At 41.1% G+C, this 19407-nt stretch overlaps 2 protein-coding genes across 2 annotated transcripts in view; one reads left to right on the forward strand and one right to left on the reverse strand.

Moving 5' to 3' along the window:
* The window catches only part of LOC101081641 (synaptojanin 2 binding protein), a 64155-nt gene extending 61065 nt beyond the window's left edge, over positions 1-3090 (reverse strand). The window contains exon 1 of the mRNA XM_045060133.1: positions 3007-3090. Within this exon, the coding sequence (XP_044916068.1) occupies positions 3007-3085 (79 nt within the window). The 5' untranslated portion in view covers positions 3086-3090. The remainder of the gene's footprint in view (positions 1-3006) is intronic.
* A 5217-nt stretch (positions 3091-8307) lies between these two features.
* On the forward strand, positions 8308-10542 carry LOC101088229 (disintegrin and metalloproteinase domain-containing protein 20-like). The gene has a single exon (XM_011283403.3). It carries the CDS (start codon positions 8308-8310, stop codon positions 10540-10542), a length of 2235 nt encoding a protein of 744 aa, XP_011281705.3.
* Positions 10543-19407: the final 8865 nt, after the last annotated feature.

Genomic DNA, 19407 nt, shown 5'->3' on the forward strand with positions numbered 1-19407 from the left:
TCACCTTATATATGAAAGGATATTGTAATGAGACATATTGAGTATTCCTAGGAAACTACTGGAATGATAATCTCTCTCTCCTAAAGGACCCCCATGCTTTTTTTTTCCAAGTAAAAAAACAAATAGTATTTGGATATTGGCATCTTTATTCCCATTTACCAGAAATTGTTCAAAGAACATGAACGATTTATCTACTGATCAGAAAAAAAAAGTTTTATAACCTGAAAACATGTTTACTCACTATGAGCTGTAAATTGATTAAATCGGAGATTTCGGTGAGTTTTTTTTGTTTGTTTGTTTGTTTGTTTTTAGCAGTAAATAAATATCCAAAGCTGCAAACCACTTAGGAAGCCATCAATTATGTATTTCCTACACTTCTGAAAACCTTTCTTCTGGAATCAATCTTTGCTTTTATTTTCAAAGTATGACTACTATAAATGATCACATTCATTAGCCTGCCACCTAAAAAGCATTAGCCATTAATTTGTGGAATGAACAAATAAGCAAGTTTTCTTGTGTTCTTGAAGTACAATATAGTTCCTTCACTTAAGTGCAGGATGCAGGAAGTATAAACTCCTAATGTGAATCCACCTGTACTCCACAATGAGGGCACTGAGGTCTAGACAAGGGCAGTGACCTGGCCAAGGTCACACAGCAAGCAGAACCCAGGTCTCTGACCCTCAGTTCAGAGAGGCCTGGGGTTCAGAGATAGGTCTCCTCTATCCCCAACTGGCAGAGAAGTGAACCTAGGACAAGACAGATATCCAACCTGGGGCAGTGGCAGACCTGAACATTTTGGAAATGCCCTGAGGGCTCTGACTGCCTCATACACACAGCCTGGAATGGAAAGGTGTAAGATGGGCCTGAGGGAACAGCCATACCAGGAGTAGGAATGACTCTTGCCCCATGGCCCGGAGAGGGGACATGAAGATGGCCTGGCAGGGCTACTGGGTGGAGGTGGGATGAGCAGATGGCTATGGCTTTTGGGCCATCAACACTTGCTCAAATTCCACTACCTGAGTGTGACTGTTGCCACTGAGCCAGGGGTCATATATCCCCAAATCTCTCTTTCTTCACCCTGTCCATCATAGCAAGCCTCACCAGTGATTGGCTATGTTTCCTGCTTTGTCCACCTCTGTTCTTAGACTGTGAGTTTTCCAAGTCAGGTTAGTTCTTTGCTCCTAGCACCCAGCATGGGTCCCAGCCCAAATAGATAGATATCTGGTGAATGTTCAGGATAAACCAGAGGTATGAGTACTAATGGTAGAATTTGAGGCACACAGATATGGCTATTCCTCGTGGAGACAGTCCTCTTCAGGAGGACCACACACAGTTCTGGGCTTACCTGCAGAATTGAGAGGCACAGCTATCCCCATAGGGGTGGGGCCAAGGTGGAGGAAAGAGGGTGCCCAAGGGCTGTGAGAGGGCCTTGGGAGAATATGAAGATAGGTGCTCCACTGGGCAGAGAGCAAACTGGCCCTGGGCTTGGACCTGGGGGTACAGCAGAGGGCAGGATGGTGGATAAGGTCCTCACAGAATTCAGTCCAGTGGAGAGGACAGATGACAAATGAGAAAAGCAGCCAACAGAGGATGCCAGGCGTTGGGGAGGACATTTCAGCAAGACATGAGGTCTAGAAGAAGCTGCAGTGCAGGGGGGACAGCGCCCTAGGCCAAGGGCACAAAGGCCTGCATGTCAGGAACCCCCAGTGCAGTGGTAGCAAAATGAATGGGGTGGTGGGCTGAATCTGGTGAGGGACACATGGGGCCTCTCAGAGGTGGCAAGGAGAGTCCCCAAACTTAGGGTGCTTGAAAGGATCCTGGGTGTCCTATCTTGGCCACCATCCTCTTGGGTCAACAATCCTGATATAGCTATACCTCCTAACTGGGCAGGGCTAGGCAGGTTTGGAATGCAGTGGGCCTGGAATATTCCCCTGGAGGTGGTGCCTCTATCATCATCACCTTCTTTGTGGCAGCTGCCCTTACTGACTGCCCCCACATGTCAGAGTGTCATGACCAGGTGGTGGAGACAGGCAGAGGGCACCAAAGGACCTGCCTAAAAGTCACAAGGGCAGCAGCAGGACTCATGCCTGCATACCACTTCAAGGGGTCCTTACTCAGGATTTGGGGGCAAGGTTTAAGTTACAGCTTTTAGCTTTGCCCAGGACAAAGGCTCCTCTCACCTATGTTCTGGATCTAGTAGGAGTCTGCCGGCCTGCAGCTTACAAGTCACATGCGTCCTTGGCTCTGGCAGGTGCCTGAACCAGCCTCCAGAGCCCAGTGGCCAGGAGACCTACACCTGCCCAAACCCTCTATACTTGAGGCTCCCCCTTTCCAGCCTGTAACATGGTGAGCCCTTCCCCCCCAGGTAGTGCTCTGCAAGGCTGGGCTGCAGGGATTTAATTTTATTTTATTAAAGTATAGTTGACATACAATGTTACATTGGTTTCAGGTGTACAACAGTGAGATGACAAGTACATACAACACAACATCTATGCTCACCACAAGTGTAGTTACCATCTGTCACCATACCTGGGCTGCAGTGATTTTAAAAATCACAATTTGCAAAGCTCAGTGTTCCTTGAAAGGCCAAGTGAGCCCCAGAGCAACTCTCCCTATCTCCTTACCTTACTCCAATGGGAACAGATCACCTTGGACAGGGTCTTGTGTCAGGGTCTCCAGTAGCTTGATGTGGTCTGATCCTCTAAATCACTGGCAAATTCAGAGCTGGAGAGGAATTGGTTCCAGCGAATCCAGCCTTCCCAGGCCCCCCCAAAGATCAATGGGAAAACTGCTATCCATGGATAAAAACAGATTTGGGAGACTCCTAGAGTCCACGTAGAAAGTTTTAGCAACACTGGGGAACAACAACAACAACAACAACAACAAAACTCAGAATAATCATACAAGAAGAGAAGTAAGTCTTCATTTTGCCTGCATCATCCCCTCCCACGCCAGCATTGTTCAGCACCAAGGAAGGACTTCCAAACTAGAAACTTTTCCTCTTACCAGCAAAAGAAGAACAGAGTGAGTGAACAGCTTCTCCAGCCTCATGGGGCAGTGCACAAAGGTCCCACCTTAGTTTCATTCCACCTAGACCAGCAAAGTTAACACATAATGAGCTGACTAGAAGCAAGGAGGAAAAGAAGAGGCTATTATTAGCAGACGCACAGTAGGAACAATGGTGGTTTACAAATACCTGCTTTGCAAACAAACTCAGATTTGGCCACTCATGAAGCCAGCCACCTACTCAGACTCCATGGACTCACTGTGGATCTTGCCAACTTTCTCCCCCCAGATATTTGCACTTACTGACACCAGCCTCCTTGTTCTCTCCCCCTGTCCCCAGTGGAGACCAAGAGGACCAAGAGCCATGCCTGCAGCCAAATCACACTTCTTTAACCATACAAGTATAAGTGCTGGAGTCCCATCAGCATTCCAGCACTTGGGCTTAGCCTCTTTAGCTGTACCTGCATACCACAGGCCTGATGCCCATCATTGGCCTCCACTGCAATGTGCACGCCTAGGGGGAGAGTGGGTAGCCACAGGTGAGTGCACAATATCTAGCCCTTTCCTCTACAGCTGCTTGCAGGTCTAGACTAGGCCCTGCTTCTCTCATTGGCTGGTACCACCATGCCCACCAGTAGCTATTCTCTCCAGCTGTATACCTACACACCCCCAGCCCAACACCCATCACTGGCCTCAGTGTGGTGTGTATACTTGGGGAGACAGAAACGCCTCAGAGCTGCCAGTCAGTCCATAGTTGGCCCCACTCCTTGCTACCTGCCCTGGTCCTCATCACTAAAAGCATGTCTGCAAAAGGCATCTGCCACTGCATTGGTACCTACAGCTTTCCCCACAACTGAGGGTGTGCACATCACTGGCTCTGGTAACCCTTACTGCCTTCCCTGGTCCCTAGCTACCAGACCTGGAGGTACCACTAAGGAACTCAACAACTTTGCAGCTCCTGTACTTGCCAAGGACTGCATAGTTGGCAATGCTGTGAACTTCAGTGGCCGAAGCTGAGGAGACATCAGGTCCCCCCGCCCCCAGACCCAGTGAGAGCCATCACATATTCCCCTACTTGGCACCCAGGTCACACAGCATGATCTCGTGTGCCATCCACCTGAAGGTGAAAGGCTTCCCATACTAAACTCAGTCCATGATGTCTGGAAGAGGTGACTGCATCTTCAAATGTACTGACACCTGTGAAAGTCTGCATGGATCACGAATATTCAGGAATATGTGTTTCCTCCAAAGAAATACAGTAAACCTCTAGTAACTGGCTCCAAAGAAATGGAGATCTAGGAATTGTCTGACAAGGAATTCAAAATAATTGTTAAACAGGTGCTCAGAGAATTACAAGAGAATACAGATAAACCATTCCACGAAATCAGAAAAAATAATGCGAAAACAAAAGAAGTTCAACAAAGAGAGAAAACAAAAAGGAACAAAACAGAAATATTGGAGCTGAAGAATACAACACTGACCTGCAGAACAGAGAGCTTCAGCAGGAAACCTGGACAAGCAGAAAGGGAATCAGTGAACTCAAAGACAGTTCAATTCAAACTAACCAATCAGAGAAGAAAAACATGAATGAAAGGGAAAAAAGAAGGCCTACAGGAATTACAGGACATCATCAAAAAAAGAAAGAAGGAAGGAAGGAAGAAAAGGGGAGGGGAGGGGAGGGAAGGGAAGGAAAAAAGACAATGTACACATCATTAGAGTCCCAGAAGAAAAACAGAGAGAGAAGGGGTAGAAATTTATTTAAAGTAATCATGACTGAGAACCTCTCAAACTCGGGGAGAGATTTGGATGTCCAAGTTCATGAAACTAATATGTTGCCTCAAAATCTCAGTGCAAATGTTCTTCTATAAGATACATAATCATTAAACTGGTTCATAGGGTAGGCATAATTTTAATTAAAAAAAATCAGTATCTTCCACACTGGTTGTGCTGCACCACAGTCCCACCAGACACATACATGAGTTTCAGTAGTTCCACATCCTCACCCAAACCAACGACTCTTGCGCATGCCAGGGGATGAGAAATAGTATCTCATTCCATTTGCAATGTGCATTGCCCTGATAACTAATGATGTTATGTGTCACTATTATGTTTATTGGACACATCTATATTTTTTGTTATGAAGTGACAGTTCAAGTCTTTCTTGTCTATTTTTGTATTGGGCTATTTGTCTTAGTGTTATTGAATATAAGAGTTCTTCAAATACTTTGGATACACATTTCTTCGTTCTTATGTGTTGTGCACAAGTATTCTCTTCTGGTTTAAGGCTTCCTATTCGTTTTGTGAATGGTGCCTTTTAAGGAGCTGATGCTTTTCATTTTTATGAATCCCAATTTATCATTTTTGTTATCATTAATACATATTATGTCCTAAAAAATCTTTGTTTAATCTGTTACTAAGAATATTTGTCTTATTAAAATTTCTAGAAAGGTAAGCATCTTAGCCATTGCATGTAATTGTAAGATCCTCCCCCCGTTAATTTTTGTGTATGGTAAGGATAGGAGTTGAGGCTAATTTTTTTCCTATATAAACAGCCAGTTTTCCTACCACTTTTTGTTATAGACTATGCTTTCCCTATTAAATTATCTTGGGGCATGTATTAGTTTTCCATTGCAATTGTAAAAATTACCATATCCTTGCTGCTTTAAAATAGGAAATTTATTTTATTTTTTTCCATTTAAAAAGGTTATTTTATTTGCATAGTATTTTTGTAAAGATTTTTTTAGTAATTTTTTTTTTCTTTTCAAATTTTTTAAATTCCAGTTAGTTAACACACAGTGTGATACTGATTTCAGGAGTAGAAGTCAGTGATTCATCACTTACATACAACCCCAGTGCTCATCATAACAACTGCCCTCCTTAATACACATCTCCCACCTAGCCCCTCCCTGACCCACCTCCCTCCATCAACCCTCAGATTGTTCTCTATCTTTAAGAGTCTTCTATGGTTTGTTTCCCTCTCCCTTTTTTCTTTGTTTCTCCTTTCCAACTGTTTATCGGTTTCTTAAATTCCACATAGGAGTGAAATCATATGATATTTGTCTTTCTCTGACTGATTTATTTCACTTAGCATAATACCCTCTAGTTCCATCCACCTTGTTGCAAATGGAAAGATTTCATTCTCTTTGATGGCTGAGTAATATTCCATTGTATATGTGTATATACATATATACCACATTTTCTCTATCCATTCATGAGTCAATGGACATTTGGGCTCTTTCCATAATTTGGCTATTGTTGATAATGCTGGTATAAACATTGAGGTGCATGTACCCTTTCAAATCTGTATTTTTGTATCCTTTGGGTAAATATCTAGTATTGCAACTGCTGCATTATAGGGTAGTTCTACTTCTAACTTTTTGAGGAACCTCCATACCGTTTTCCAGAGTAGCTGCACCAGTTTCCATTACCACCAACAGTGTAAGAGGATTCCCATTTCTCCACATCCTCACCAACATCTGTTGTTTCCTGTGTTGTTGTTTTTAGCCATTCTGACAGGTGTGAGATGATATCTCATTGTGGTTTTCATTTGTATTTCCCTGATTATGAGTGATGTTGAGCATCCATTCATGTATCTGTTAGTCATCTAGATGTCTTCTATGAAAAAGTGTCTATCCATGTCTTCTGCCCATTTCTTAACTGGATTATTTGTTTTTGGGTGTTGAGTTTGATAAGTTCTTTATGTATTTTGGATATTAACCCTTTATCATTTGCAAATGTCATTTGCAAATACCTTCTCCCATTCCAAAGGTTGCCTTTTAATTCTGATGATTGTTTCCTTTGCTGTGTAGAAGATTCTTATCTTGATGAAGTCCTAATAGTATATTTTTGCTTTTATTTCCCTTGCCTCAAAGATGAATCTAATAAGTTGCTATGGCCAATGTCAAAGAGGTTACTGCCTGTGTTCTCCTCTAGGATTTTGATGATTTCCTGTCTCACATTTAGCCCTTTCATCCATTTTGAATTTATTTTTGTGTATAGTGTAAGAAAGTTGTCCAGTTTTATTTTTCAGCATGTTGCTCTCCAGTTTTCCCAACACCATTTGCTGAAAAGACTGTCTTTATTCCAGTGGATACTCTTTGCTGTTTTGTTGAAGATTAGTTGACCATATAGTTGTAGGTCCATTTCCGGGTTTTTCATTCTGTTCCATTGATCTATATGTTTGTTTTTGTGCCAGTACCATACTGTCTTGATAATTACAGCTTTTTCATCATCATACCTGTGAGATAAATCCATATTCTTACATGGATCAAAAGTTAGTTCTGACTTATGAGGGATTATTCCCCTGGATGAATATGCCAGTTTCTTTAACCATTCAGCTATTAAGGACTGGTTGTTTATTCCCAGTTTGTGGAATAAATTTCATGAATAACACTGCTCTGAAGATTCACATACAAGTCTTTGTGGGGAATTTCCTAGGGCCAGAATCGCTGGGACACAGGGTGGATAGAAGTTTAACTTTATAAGAAACTATTATCATACACGCTAATTTTTCTACTTATGGCCTCTATTTACTCCTTCTTTCCATCAATCACCTGAAGTGCATTCAGTTGTTATGAAGTATGAGAGAATCTAATTCTCTCCTCAAAATTCTTTTAAGAAGCTTCCACTCTCCTCTCCATCCTTTGTTTTCTCTTTTCCTTAATTTTTTTAAATGTTTGTTTATTTTTGAGAGAGAGAGAGAGAGAGAGAGAGAGAGAGAGAGAACAGCAGGGGAGGGACAGAAAGAGAGGGGGCCAGAGGATCCAAAGCGGGCTCTGTGCTGACAGCAGAGAGCCTGACGTGGGGCTCAAACTCACGAACCGCAAGATCATGGCCTGAGCCGAAGTCAGACACTTAACCAACTGAGCCTCCATCCTTTGTTTTAATTACATGTTGATCCCTGATGTCATTTAGGTTTGAGAAAGAAAAGTCCTTCGCTCACTTAAAATTCCACCAAATGCCCTTATTCTTCCCCTGTGACTTCTCCAAGAGACCATGGGACCTTTCAGCCCAGGTATACACACTGTTGTTCCCAATTCCTCCCATTTGTCCTCTTCTCTAGGTCCCCTGTGCTAGGACACCCAACTCACTGAGCACAGCACCCCCCCCCCCACCCTTAATGAGCACACCATTATTATGTAATAGCTTCCCCTCCCTCCTCCACCTGTCTGGCCTCTGCCCAGCCCCCAGTCTCTCTCTGGTCTCCTCAGGACTCCACTGCCAGGAAAGCTGCTGTTTCAGGGATCACCTTGCCTGCCCCCCACCTGACTGCATCTTCTGTGGTCACAGGCTCCCTCACTCATGGGGCCTGCCTGGGCCCAGGCCCACTTGACGGGTGATCTCTGGCTGCCTCTGCTCTGGCTACTCTTGTCCCCGGTCTGCTGCTCCCATGCCCTCCCGGGATGGCGCTTCGCTTCCTCTGAAGTTGTGATCCCCAGGAAGGTGTCCCACAGGGTGAGTGGAGCTGAGAGACAAGGCCAACTTTCCTATAAGATCCACTTCAGAGGCCAAAGACATGTGGTTCACATGAAAGTCAAGAAGAGCTTGCTGCCCAAACATTTTCCTGTTATCACCGACAATGATCAAGGTGCCATGCAGGAGGACTACCCGTTTGTCCCTCGAGACTGTTACTACCACAGCTACCTGGAAGGGGTTCCTGGGTCCATGGGCACACTGGACACCTGCTACGGGGGTCTGCATGGCATGCTGCAGGTGGATGACTTCACTTATGAAATAAAACCATTGGAGGCTTCTTCCAGATTCGAGCATGTGATTTCTCTACTTGTGTCAGAAGGAAGACCGTCAGAGTCTCAAAGGTGTAAGATTGAAGAACAATCTACAAATCAGGCATTTGAAGAGGCAATACTTTCCGGAGCTCCTAGGGCAGCCCCCGTTTATTTGTGGTGGCCACATAAGAAATATTTAAAAATTCACTACACGGTTTCTAACACGTTAACTGTACGGAATACTAATTACACTCGTATAATTGAAAATGTAGTGATTTTGAACAACATATTACATACCATTTACAAACCTAGTCTCCTAGATGTCAACATACGTGCTTTGTGCATATGGGATGGAATGGACAGGATTAATTTTTATGAGTTCTCGACTATTCAAGCAGCTATAACTGAATATGGTTTGTGGAAGTTCTATGCTTTGTATGATGCAATTCGTCATGATACCTCAATACTTCTTACAGGACATAGACTCTTTGGGGCCTTATATTATGCCCACCACAATGGAATGTGCAACCCCAACTGGGGAGCAGCATATGTATGTGTAACAAATTATCACATATTTTTAGCTGCAGCTATTTCAGCACATATAGTAGGTCATAGTTTGGGCATCCGACATGATGTACCCGGTTGTCATTGCTTTCGAAGAGAACACTGTGTCATGTCTCCAGTACCTGGTTTATTGGATATGATGAGCAATTGTTCTTATGCAAGTTTGCATCACCGGATTTCTGGTTGGGATCCTTGTTTGAGCATACCAAATGTCCCATACAGAAATTTTCCTTATGTAGCTGCTCGTTGTGGTGACCTAATTGTAGATCGGAACGAACAATGTGATTGTGGCTCCTTAAAACAATGTTCTAAGAATAAGTGTTGCAAGACCAATTGTGTCCTTTTCCGTGGCAGTGATTGCAGTGAAGGACCCTGCTGTGTTAAGTGCAAATTTGCTCAACCTGGAACGATTTGCAGAGACCAACTTGGTATTTGTGATCTGCCAGAATACTGTGATGGGAAAACGCATAATTGTCCAAATGACGTGTATACCCAGGATGGAACCCCATGTTCAGCATTAGCTGTTTGTGTGAGAGGAAACTGTAGTGACCGTGACATGCAGTGTCAATCCCTTTTTGGCTTCCAAATTAAAGATGCTTCACCAGAGTGTTACGAACATTTGAATATACTAGGTGACCGATTTGGCAACTGTGGAGTGAGGGTGTCACAAGGAGGAGGAAGACCTTTTAAATGCGAAGAAGATAATGTTCTTTGTGGAATGCTGCACTGTAGTAATGTCCATGAAATTCCTGGTGGAGGTGAGCACACTACATTTCGTCATATAATAATACCAGGTGTTACAGAAGAAAAATGCTTTGGATATGACACACACCATGGGACAGATACGCCAGAAATGGGGCTTGTAGTGGATGGTGCAACATGTGGCCCAGGAAAATACTGTTTGAAACAGAATTGTACTTTTTACGAAGACATGGGTTTTGACTGCGATGTCAAGACATGCAACTTCAGAGGGGTGTGCAACAACAAGAAACATTGTCACTGTATGAAAGGTTGGAAACCGCCATCGTGTGATGAGAGAGGATTGGGTGGTAGTATAGACAGTGGCCCCCCACCTGACAGAGAAGTAGGTCTCACACCCAAAATAATTGTGAAGGTAAACAAGGCAGTACTTCTACTGACTCTTCGCTTAATTCTTTTTGTGACTTCAATCATCATTGGTAGGTTTCATCATTTAGAAGAGATACCAGAAGAGGAGAGACAAAGAAAACCCCCTAAACGCAAGTAAATACTAACTGGAATGCACCAGATGGGGAAAATCACATTGGCGTATATAAGGAGAAATGATCAATAATGTGATAATTACATAATCTTATAGCCATTCTGAAATTGTCATCTGAAAATAAAATGGCAATTTTAAAAAGTTCTGTGTGTTTAAATTTATTTAACGTTTCCTGTCTAGTCATATTCTTATTATTATTAGAGATGATAGTAGAGACTCTTAGATTCATTAACAAGAAGACTAGTACTCTTCTAAGATGTGGATTCTAACATTTTATAGACGCCTGCATAGCAAATCTTGTTTGCTCTGGTATGCACTGGTTTTAACGAGTTATTGGACCATTTCCCAATTGGCTATATCCTAGACTATTGTTCTTTGTTCATTTTATTGATACTGTTAAACAAATAGCACTTATTTATTTTTAATTTTTTTTTAATGTTTATTTATTTTGGAGAGAGACAGAGTGCGAGTGGGGGAGGGGCATAGAGAGAGGGAGACACAGAATCCGAAGCAGACTCCAGGCTCTGTCAGCACAGGGCCCGATGCAGGGCTCAAAACCACAAACTGTGAGATCATGACCGGAGACAAAGTTGGACCTTAACCGACTGTGCCACCCAGGCACCCCTAAACAAATAGCATTTAAAGCACCAGTTGGGAGATACAGTGTGAACATAAGAAGTTTTGTGTCATGGGACATGAGTGTCAACAGATCTACCACCTGCAAAATATGTGCCCTTGGACAAAGTCTTAGGCTGTGACAGTTTCAAGGTTCACGTTCCACTGGGAAATGAAATGCACTTTGCTAGGATTTTGTAATGATCAAAAGAAAGCACCTAAGAAGGGTCTCGCACATGTTAAGCATGTAATACATGCCATTATTCCCATTTTCTCATTATTACTCTTGGGTTTTGCTAAACCTGAGGTATTCCAGTATAATGAGTTTGGCATTGTATCTTTATTATAAAACCATCATATGAGGAGCCATCTATTACTGACTGATGTATCACTGCTTAAGGCTTCTGGTTACTGAAGTTGTAGTAACTCACATACAAATCTTAGGAAGTGTCTGAACATAGCCTGTCTGTAAAGTACAGGGTGGAACTGTCTGATACATGTACAGAGAAAAAACTTACACTAAAGGAAACAGGAAGCAATCACTTCAGAAATCATGCTCGAGAAGGGGGTCTCGTAAGTGACGTGTGGTAGACTTGTGCTATGTAAATGCCTTAGGCCTCAGATCCAATTTCTTTCCAAAAATATGGTGTACAGATGAGAATAGCACCAAAGGGTAGAGGAAGGATACAGCAGTAGAGAATCAACAAGAGTGCCATGCTGCACCGTTGTAATCTGTCCATTTTTTATAGAGCTCTTACTCAGCACTTGTCCAGACAGCTTATCTGGTAGAGTGATCTGGATCCCTGGTCTCAGTGGCGTGAGCCCCTGTTTACTGTGCCCTTGTCAAACTTGTGTTTCTGCATTTGCACTTGGCACCAGTATCTACTATCTACTAATGAATAAATCATGGGAATAAAAGGCCCAGCATAGGGAATATAGTTAATGATATTGTAATGGATTGTATGGTGACAGATGGTAGCTTCACTTGTGGTGAGCAAATCAGGATGTACGGATAAATAGAATCACTGTGATGAGTGACAGGCTGCAAACACCCCCACCCCCACCCCCACCCCCAGGGGGATATGTATGTTATTCCTTGGGCACGCCTGGCTGCCCAAGAACAAAGGAGAGGGGGGAAACAAATGGTTAACTGATAGAGATCACAGTTCTTCAGGACATGAGTCTCCATCAGTTTCAAATATCTTAGTAAATTATAAGAAAAAGACAATATTATCAATAGTCTAATCTCCAGAAACCTATAGACTCAGTTTCCTGGAGCCTCAACATCACCCTCTCCTCCATAGTGATGTGGGGAACAAAGGCAAGAAGGAAATGGCAGGTACAATTAAATTTTCTTATAACCTGCAGCCCACTGACAAATACTTGAGGCTGGCAGAGTAAGACGTTTCTCCAGTAACTCCCTAGTGTCTTAATGTTAATGCCTTACTAGAGGAAAAACACCTTTAGCTTGACAATAGCAAGGCCTCAGGAATTTTAGAAGTCCTCTTTAGCATATCAAAGTCCCTCTGGAGGTCTCTCTTTAGTCTTTACCTCCCCCAATTCCATGAGTATATAACTAGTTCTTCACAACTTCAGCACAGCTCTCCCTGCCCACGGGTCCTGTTCCTATGCTTTAATCAAAATCACCTTTTTGCACCAAAGACGTCCTCAAGAATTCTTTCTTGGCCATCAGCTCTGGAACCCATGAACCCCCATCACCCCTAAACTTCATCAATTGTGTTATACACCTGAAAGTAATGTAACATTACTCAAATAAAAAAAAATCTTTTACACCACTTTAAGGGGCATCTGGGTGGTTCAGTCGGTTAAGCGTCTGACTCTTGATTTCAGATCAGGTCGTAATCTGTCATAAGATCAAGCCTTGCATTGGGCTCCATGCTGGACTGGGCATGGAACTTGTTTAAGATTCCCTCTCTCCCTCCCTCTGCCCTTCATTCCCTCACACTTTTCGCTCTCAAAACAAACAAACAAAAACAACCCACATTAAGATACCACTGCATAGCAACTGGAATAGTAAAAACATTTTAAGACTGACAATAACAAGTGCTAATGAGGATATGAAGCAACTCTCATCTATTGCTAGTGGGATGCAAAACTATAGAGTTCTTTGAAAAAACCATTTGGCTGTTTCTCGTCAAGGTAAACACATACTGGACTATACACTCAGCAATCCTACTTCTAAATATTTATCCTAGTGCATTGAGAACATAAGTCCATACAAAGATCTGTATGCAAATACTCATAGAAGCTTTGTTCATAATAGCCCCAAACTGGAAACAATCCAAATATCAATCAATAGTGAATGAATAAGCAAACAGTGGTATATCCATACAATGGACGGCCACTCAGAAATAAAAAGGAACCAATTCCTGATTCATGCAACAACATGGGAGGATCTCAAACTAATGCTGAGTTAAAGAAGTCAGATCCAATACACTGCAATACGGGATGACTATTTTATATGACATTTTGGAAAAGGCAAACCTATGGAGCCAGTCAGTGGTGTCAGGGGTTGGAGGGAGGGGGCTGACTGCAAAGAGGCACAGTGAAAGTTTTTGGGGTAAAAAATGTTCTACATCTAGCCTGGGATAGTGGTTTCATGACTACGCATATTTGGCAAATTTTACTATCTACAAATTATACCTCAATAAATCTTTTTTTCAATAAATCTTTTAAAAATAACAAGAGCAACAACAAAGAGTCTTCCACCTGCAGTGTGATGATGATAGCGGTTATTCCGCATGCCAAGCACCCTGTGGGGATGTTATTCTAACTGCTAAAGATACCAGGCCCAATTATATACATGGAGATTTGGGGAAGTGACCACTGGCTTGGACTATAGACCACTGAATTCACAGTAAGCTGGATATCAACTAGGATTCCACTTATTGGCTGACAATCATAAGCTTTGGGGCTCTGAGTATCCACATCAATGCTGAAATTTAGTCCAATTACCCTGGGTATTTCTCTCTAAAATAAAAAAAGTGATAACTGACATAGTTGATTAATATCTACCATATTTGTAAACATTTTCTGTTCATTATGCTTGTTCTTTGTCTTTCACTTTTTTTGTCTTCTGTGGTTTTAATTATGAAAATTTTTCTCATTCAAATGAAGTGTAGAAACCTCAGTTTCATTAAGCCCTTTTGCCATTCCCTTTTTGGTGTATTTGTCTTAAATATTTCCATGTATATTCCCACCATATACATTGAGAATTACATTAGACAATATTTTTTTTCAGCAATCAAACATAATTTAGTAAATTCAAGAAAAGGAAAGTCCATTGTGTTAACTCATGTTTTTACTTCCATTCTCCTTCCTTAGGGCTGTTGTAAGATTCATTGTTTTATAATTTATTTTCTGCCTCAAGAATTTGCTTTAGCCATTGTTTTGGCCGTCTGTGACAACTTCTCTTAGTTTACCTTAATTTGAAAATGTCTTGATTTCCTCTTCATTCCTGATGGATATTTTTACTGTATATAAAATTCTGGATTATTATTTTTTTTAAACTCTTGTGGAATATTTTGCTGCTTCCTTCCCACCTCCATGGTTTCTAATGAGAAATCTACTATTTTTCAATTTATTTTTCCTCTGTAGGTAATATTAGGCAAGACGTTTCTCTCCGCGCATTTTCAAGACTTTGTCTTTGTCTTTAGTTTTCAAATTTTTATTATGATATGTCATAGTATGGATTTATTTGGGTATATCCTGTTTGTGGCTCTCTCACATCTTGAATCTGTAGGCTATTTTGCAAAATTTGAGAAATCTTCAGTCATGAATTCTTTAGGTAATTTTTAGCCCAGCCCTATTTTTCTCTTTTTTGCAACTGTGATAAACCTCAATGTTAGATCTTTTGTTATAGTCCTACAGATCCCAGAGGCTCTTCATATTTTTTCTAGTCTATTTTCTCTCTGCTTTCCAGATTTGGTAACAACTTTTCTGTACATTCAAGTTCACCATTTGTTTCCTTTGTTCTATTTTGTTGTTGAGCCCATCCAGTGGCTTTTTGGCTTTAGGTTTTGTACTTATTTGTTACAAAATTTTCATTACTTTGTTTTCTCTCTCTTATACTTCTTTGGAGAAACTATTTCTGCAAGTTTTTGTTTTTTCAACTGTTTCCATCATATTTGTTATTGCCAACTGAAACATTTTATGATTGCTGCTTCAAAATCCTCATCAGATACCTCCAACATCTGTTAGAGTTGGCATATACAGATTGTCTTTCATCGTTTAAGTTGAAACTTTCCTAGTTTGTTCTATGTTAGGTAAATTTTCATTTTATTCTAAGTACTTTGGGTGCTATATTTTGGGGCTTGAGATATTATTTAAATATCAGGCCCCCCCTCTGATATTGCACTAGCAGTGGAAGCATTGCATTGTTATTGCTAGTGGTGACAGATGTCCAGGTTTCAGATGACATGCCAAGAGGAAGGAGAACCTCATACTGATAAGGTGTGGAAGTTCACTTTCACCCCTTTTGACCTCTTCTAATATTACCCTTGCTATGAGGTTGAAGGATGCCTCATTACTGCTACCCAATCCACTAACACTGCCAAATGAGGACCCCATTACTACATGACGAGAATGAAAGTCCCAGAACTCTATTTGACCTTCTCTGACACCATCCCAGTGCAGGGCCTGAGACAACTCATTAGAAGTGGGTGTGATTGGATGTTTAATCCCTCATGTGGCTCATGCTAATGAGGATGAATATAGAGTTACAATACTTCCCATGACATTTGGTTGGTGTAGGACAGTTATTTCGTAAAAGGTTTCTGTCCAGGCTGCTCCTTTCCTGGTTCTCTGGTTAGAGAGAGCAAACTTGTCTTGGAGGCTTTTTTTTTTTTTTTGTCTGTGTCTATTGCATTTCAAGGTTGTAGACTTCTCCAGACTGCAATGGGGGTAAGAGAAAATGCGGAGACATTTTCAATAAAAGAAAGGACAATAAAAGAAAGGACAAGAACCACATGATCCTCTCAATAGATGCAGAGAAACCATTTGACAAAAAAAAACAGCATCCTTTCTTAATTAAAAACCCTCAAGAAAGTAGGGATAAAAGGATCATACCTGGAGATCATAAAAGCCATATATGAAAGACCCAACGCTAATATCATCCTCAATAGGGAAAAACTTAGAACCTTCCCCCTAAGGTCAGGAACAAGACAGAGATGTCCACTCTTGACACTGTTATTCAACATAGTATTGGAAGTCTTAGCCTCAGCAATCAGACAACACAAAGAAACAAAAGGCATCCAAATCGGCCAGGAGGAGGTCAAACTTTCACTCTTTGCAGGTGACATGATACTCTATATGGAAAACTCAAAAGATTCCACCAAAAAACTGCTAGAACTGATTCATGAATTCAGCAAAGTTGCAGGATATAAAATCAATGCACAGATACCAGTTGCATTCCACTACACCAACAATGAAGCAACAGAAAGAGAAATCATGGAATCAATCCCATTTTCAGTGACACATAGAAAACATAAAATACCTAGGAATAAATCTCTAACCAGAGAGGTGAAAAATCTATACACTGAAAACTATAGAAAGCTTATGAAAGAAATTGAAGAAAACACACACCAAAAAAATGGAAAAAGATTCCATGCTCCTGGATAGGAAGAACAAATATTGTTAAAATGTCGATACTACCCAAAGCAATCTACATATTCAATGCAATCCCTATCAAGATAACACCAGCATTCTTCACAGAGCTAGAACAAACAACCCTAAAATTTGTATGGAACCAGAAAAGGCCTCGAATAGCCAAAGCAATCTTGAAAAAACAAACCCAAAGCAGGAGGCATCACAATCCTGGACTTCAAGCTGTATTACAAAGCTGTAATCATCAATACAGTATGGTACTGGCACAAAAGCAGACACTCAGATCAGTGGAACAGAATAGAGAACCCAGAAATGGACCCACAAACATACGGCCAACTAATCTTTGACAAAGCAGGAAAGAATATTCAGTGGAATAAAGACAGCCTCTTCAGCAAGTGGTGCTGGGAAAACAGGACAGTGACATGCAGAAAAATGAACCTGGACCACTTTCATATACCATACACAAAAATAAACTCAAAATGGATGAAAGACCTAAATGTAAGACAGGAAGCCATCAAAATTCTCGAGGAGAAAGCAGGCAAAAACCTCTTTGATCTTGGCCGCAGCAACTTCTTACTCAACACATCTCCAGAGGCATGGGAAACAAAAGCAAAAATAAACTGTTGGGACCTCATCAAAATAAGAAGCTTCTGCACAGCGAAGGAAACAATCAGCAAAACTAAAAGGCAACTGACGGAATGGGAGAAGATATTTGCAAACAACATATCAGATAAAGGGTTAGTATCCAAAACCTATAGGGAACTTATCAAACTCAACACCAAAACAAAAAACAAAAAACAAAAAAAACAACAAAAAACAAACAAACAAACAAAAAACCCAAAAATAAAAATCCAGTGAAGAAATGGGCAAAAGACATGAACAGACACTTTTCCAAAGAAGACATCCAGATGGCCAACCGACACATGAAAAAATGCTCAACATCACTCATCATCAAGGAAATACAAATCAAAACCACAATGAGATACCACCTCACACCTGTCAGAATGGCTAACATTAACAACTCCAGCAACAACAGATGTTAGGGAGGATGCAGAGAAAAAGGATCCCTTTTGCACTGCTAGTGGAATGCAGACTAGTGAAGCCATTCTGAAAAACAGTATGGAGGTTCCTCAAAAAATTAAAAATAGAACCACCCTACGATCCAGCAATTGCACTATTAGGTATTTATCCAAGGGATACAGGGATGCTGTTTTGAAGGGGCACATGCACCCCAATGTTTACAGCAGCACTATCAACGATAGCCTAAGTATGGAAAGAGCCCAAATGTCCATCGATGGATGAATGGATAAAGAAGATGTGGTATATACATACAATGAAGTATTACTCAGCAATCAAAAAGAATGAAATCTTGCCATTTGCAACTACATGGATGGAACTGGAGGGTATTATGCTAAGTGAAATTAGTCAAGAGAAAGACAAATATCATATGACTTCACTCATATGAGGACTTTAAGATAAAAAACAGATGAACCTAAGGGAAGGGAAGCAAAAATAATAAAAGCAGGGAGGGGACAAAACATAAGAAACTCTTAAATATGGAGAATAAACAGGATTGCTGGAGGGGTTGTGGGAGGGGGGATGGCTAAATGGGTAAAGGGCATTAAGGAATCTACTCCTGAAATCATTGTTGCACTATATTTTAACTCTCTTGGATGTAACTTAAATGAAAGAAAAGAAAAAAAGAAAAAAAACAAAACAGCCGCATCTTAAACTCAACAAGCTATGCACATTTAATATGTATAGCTTTTTGTATGTCAATCATTCGTCAATAAAGTGGTTTTAAAAATTTAAAAAGTTAAAAAAAAAAAAAGAAAGAAATTGCAGAGAAATTCCTGCCATGTTGTTCCTTAGGTCCCAATGTCCTTAGCTGGTTTGTATTCTTTGCTCCACCTTTCTGAACTTTCTTATGTTTGTTTTATACATAAAGAATGATGTTTGAACTTATAGTGAGCAAGAGCAATAGGGGTAAGAGTGTTCATCTTTTGTGAAAGCAGAAGTCCTCAATGCTATTATTAAAGGAAATGGTCTTCTTCAGCAAGAGAAACGATCTTCTTTCAGCAAGGGAGATCAAGCCAAAACTACTTTTGGAAGCTTTCAATCCTTCCCTACCTCTAGATCTCCCAGGATACCATCCTATCAGAAGCAGGCACTCTAGTCTTGCTATCAAAACTTTTCTAGGATTAAGCATCTGTAGTGTCCTATACTCTCATTTCCTGGGATAGGTTTTCCTAATTTTTAAAAATATTTTTACTTTATTTTTGAAAGAGAGAGACAGAGTGTGAGCTGGGGAGGGGCAGAGAGAGGGAGACACAGAATATAAAGCAGGCTCCAGGCTCTGAGCCATCAGCACAGAGCCTGATGTGGAGTTCGAACTCACAGACCATGAGATCATGACCTGAGCTGAAGTTGGACACCCAGAAAACTGAGCCAGCCAGGTGCCCCAGTTTTCTTAATTGTTAATCATCCTTGGCATAGGAGCAAATTTTATCCCCCCAGTTCAGTTCCAGACAAAAGTTTTGAATGCACCTTTCCTAAGACAGGGGTTGTCTAGTTCTACCTGGATGAATGAGACAGTTTATGAAAAGGAACCTCCAAGCAAGTGTTAAAAGG

This window comes from Felis catus, chromosome B3 (genome assembly GCF_018350175.1).
Source record: "Felis catus isolate Fca126 chromosome B3, F.catus_Fca126_mat1.0, whole genome shotgun sequence".
Taxonomy (NCBI): Eukaryota; Metazoa; Chordata; class Mammalia; order Carnivora; family Felidae; genus Felis; species Felis catus.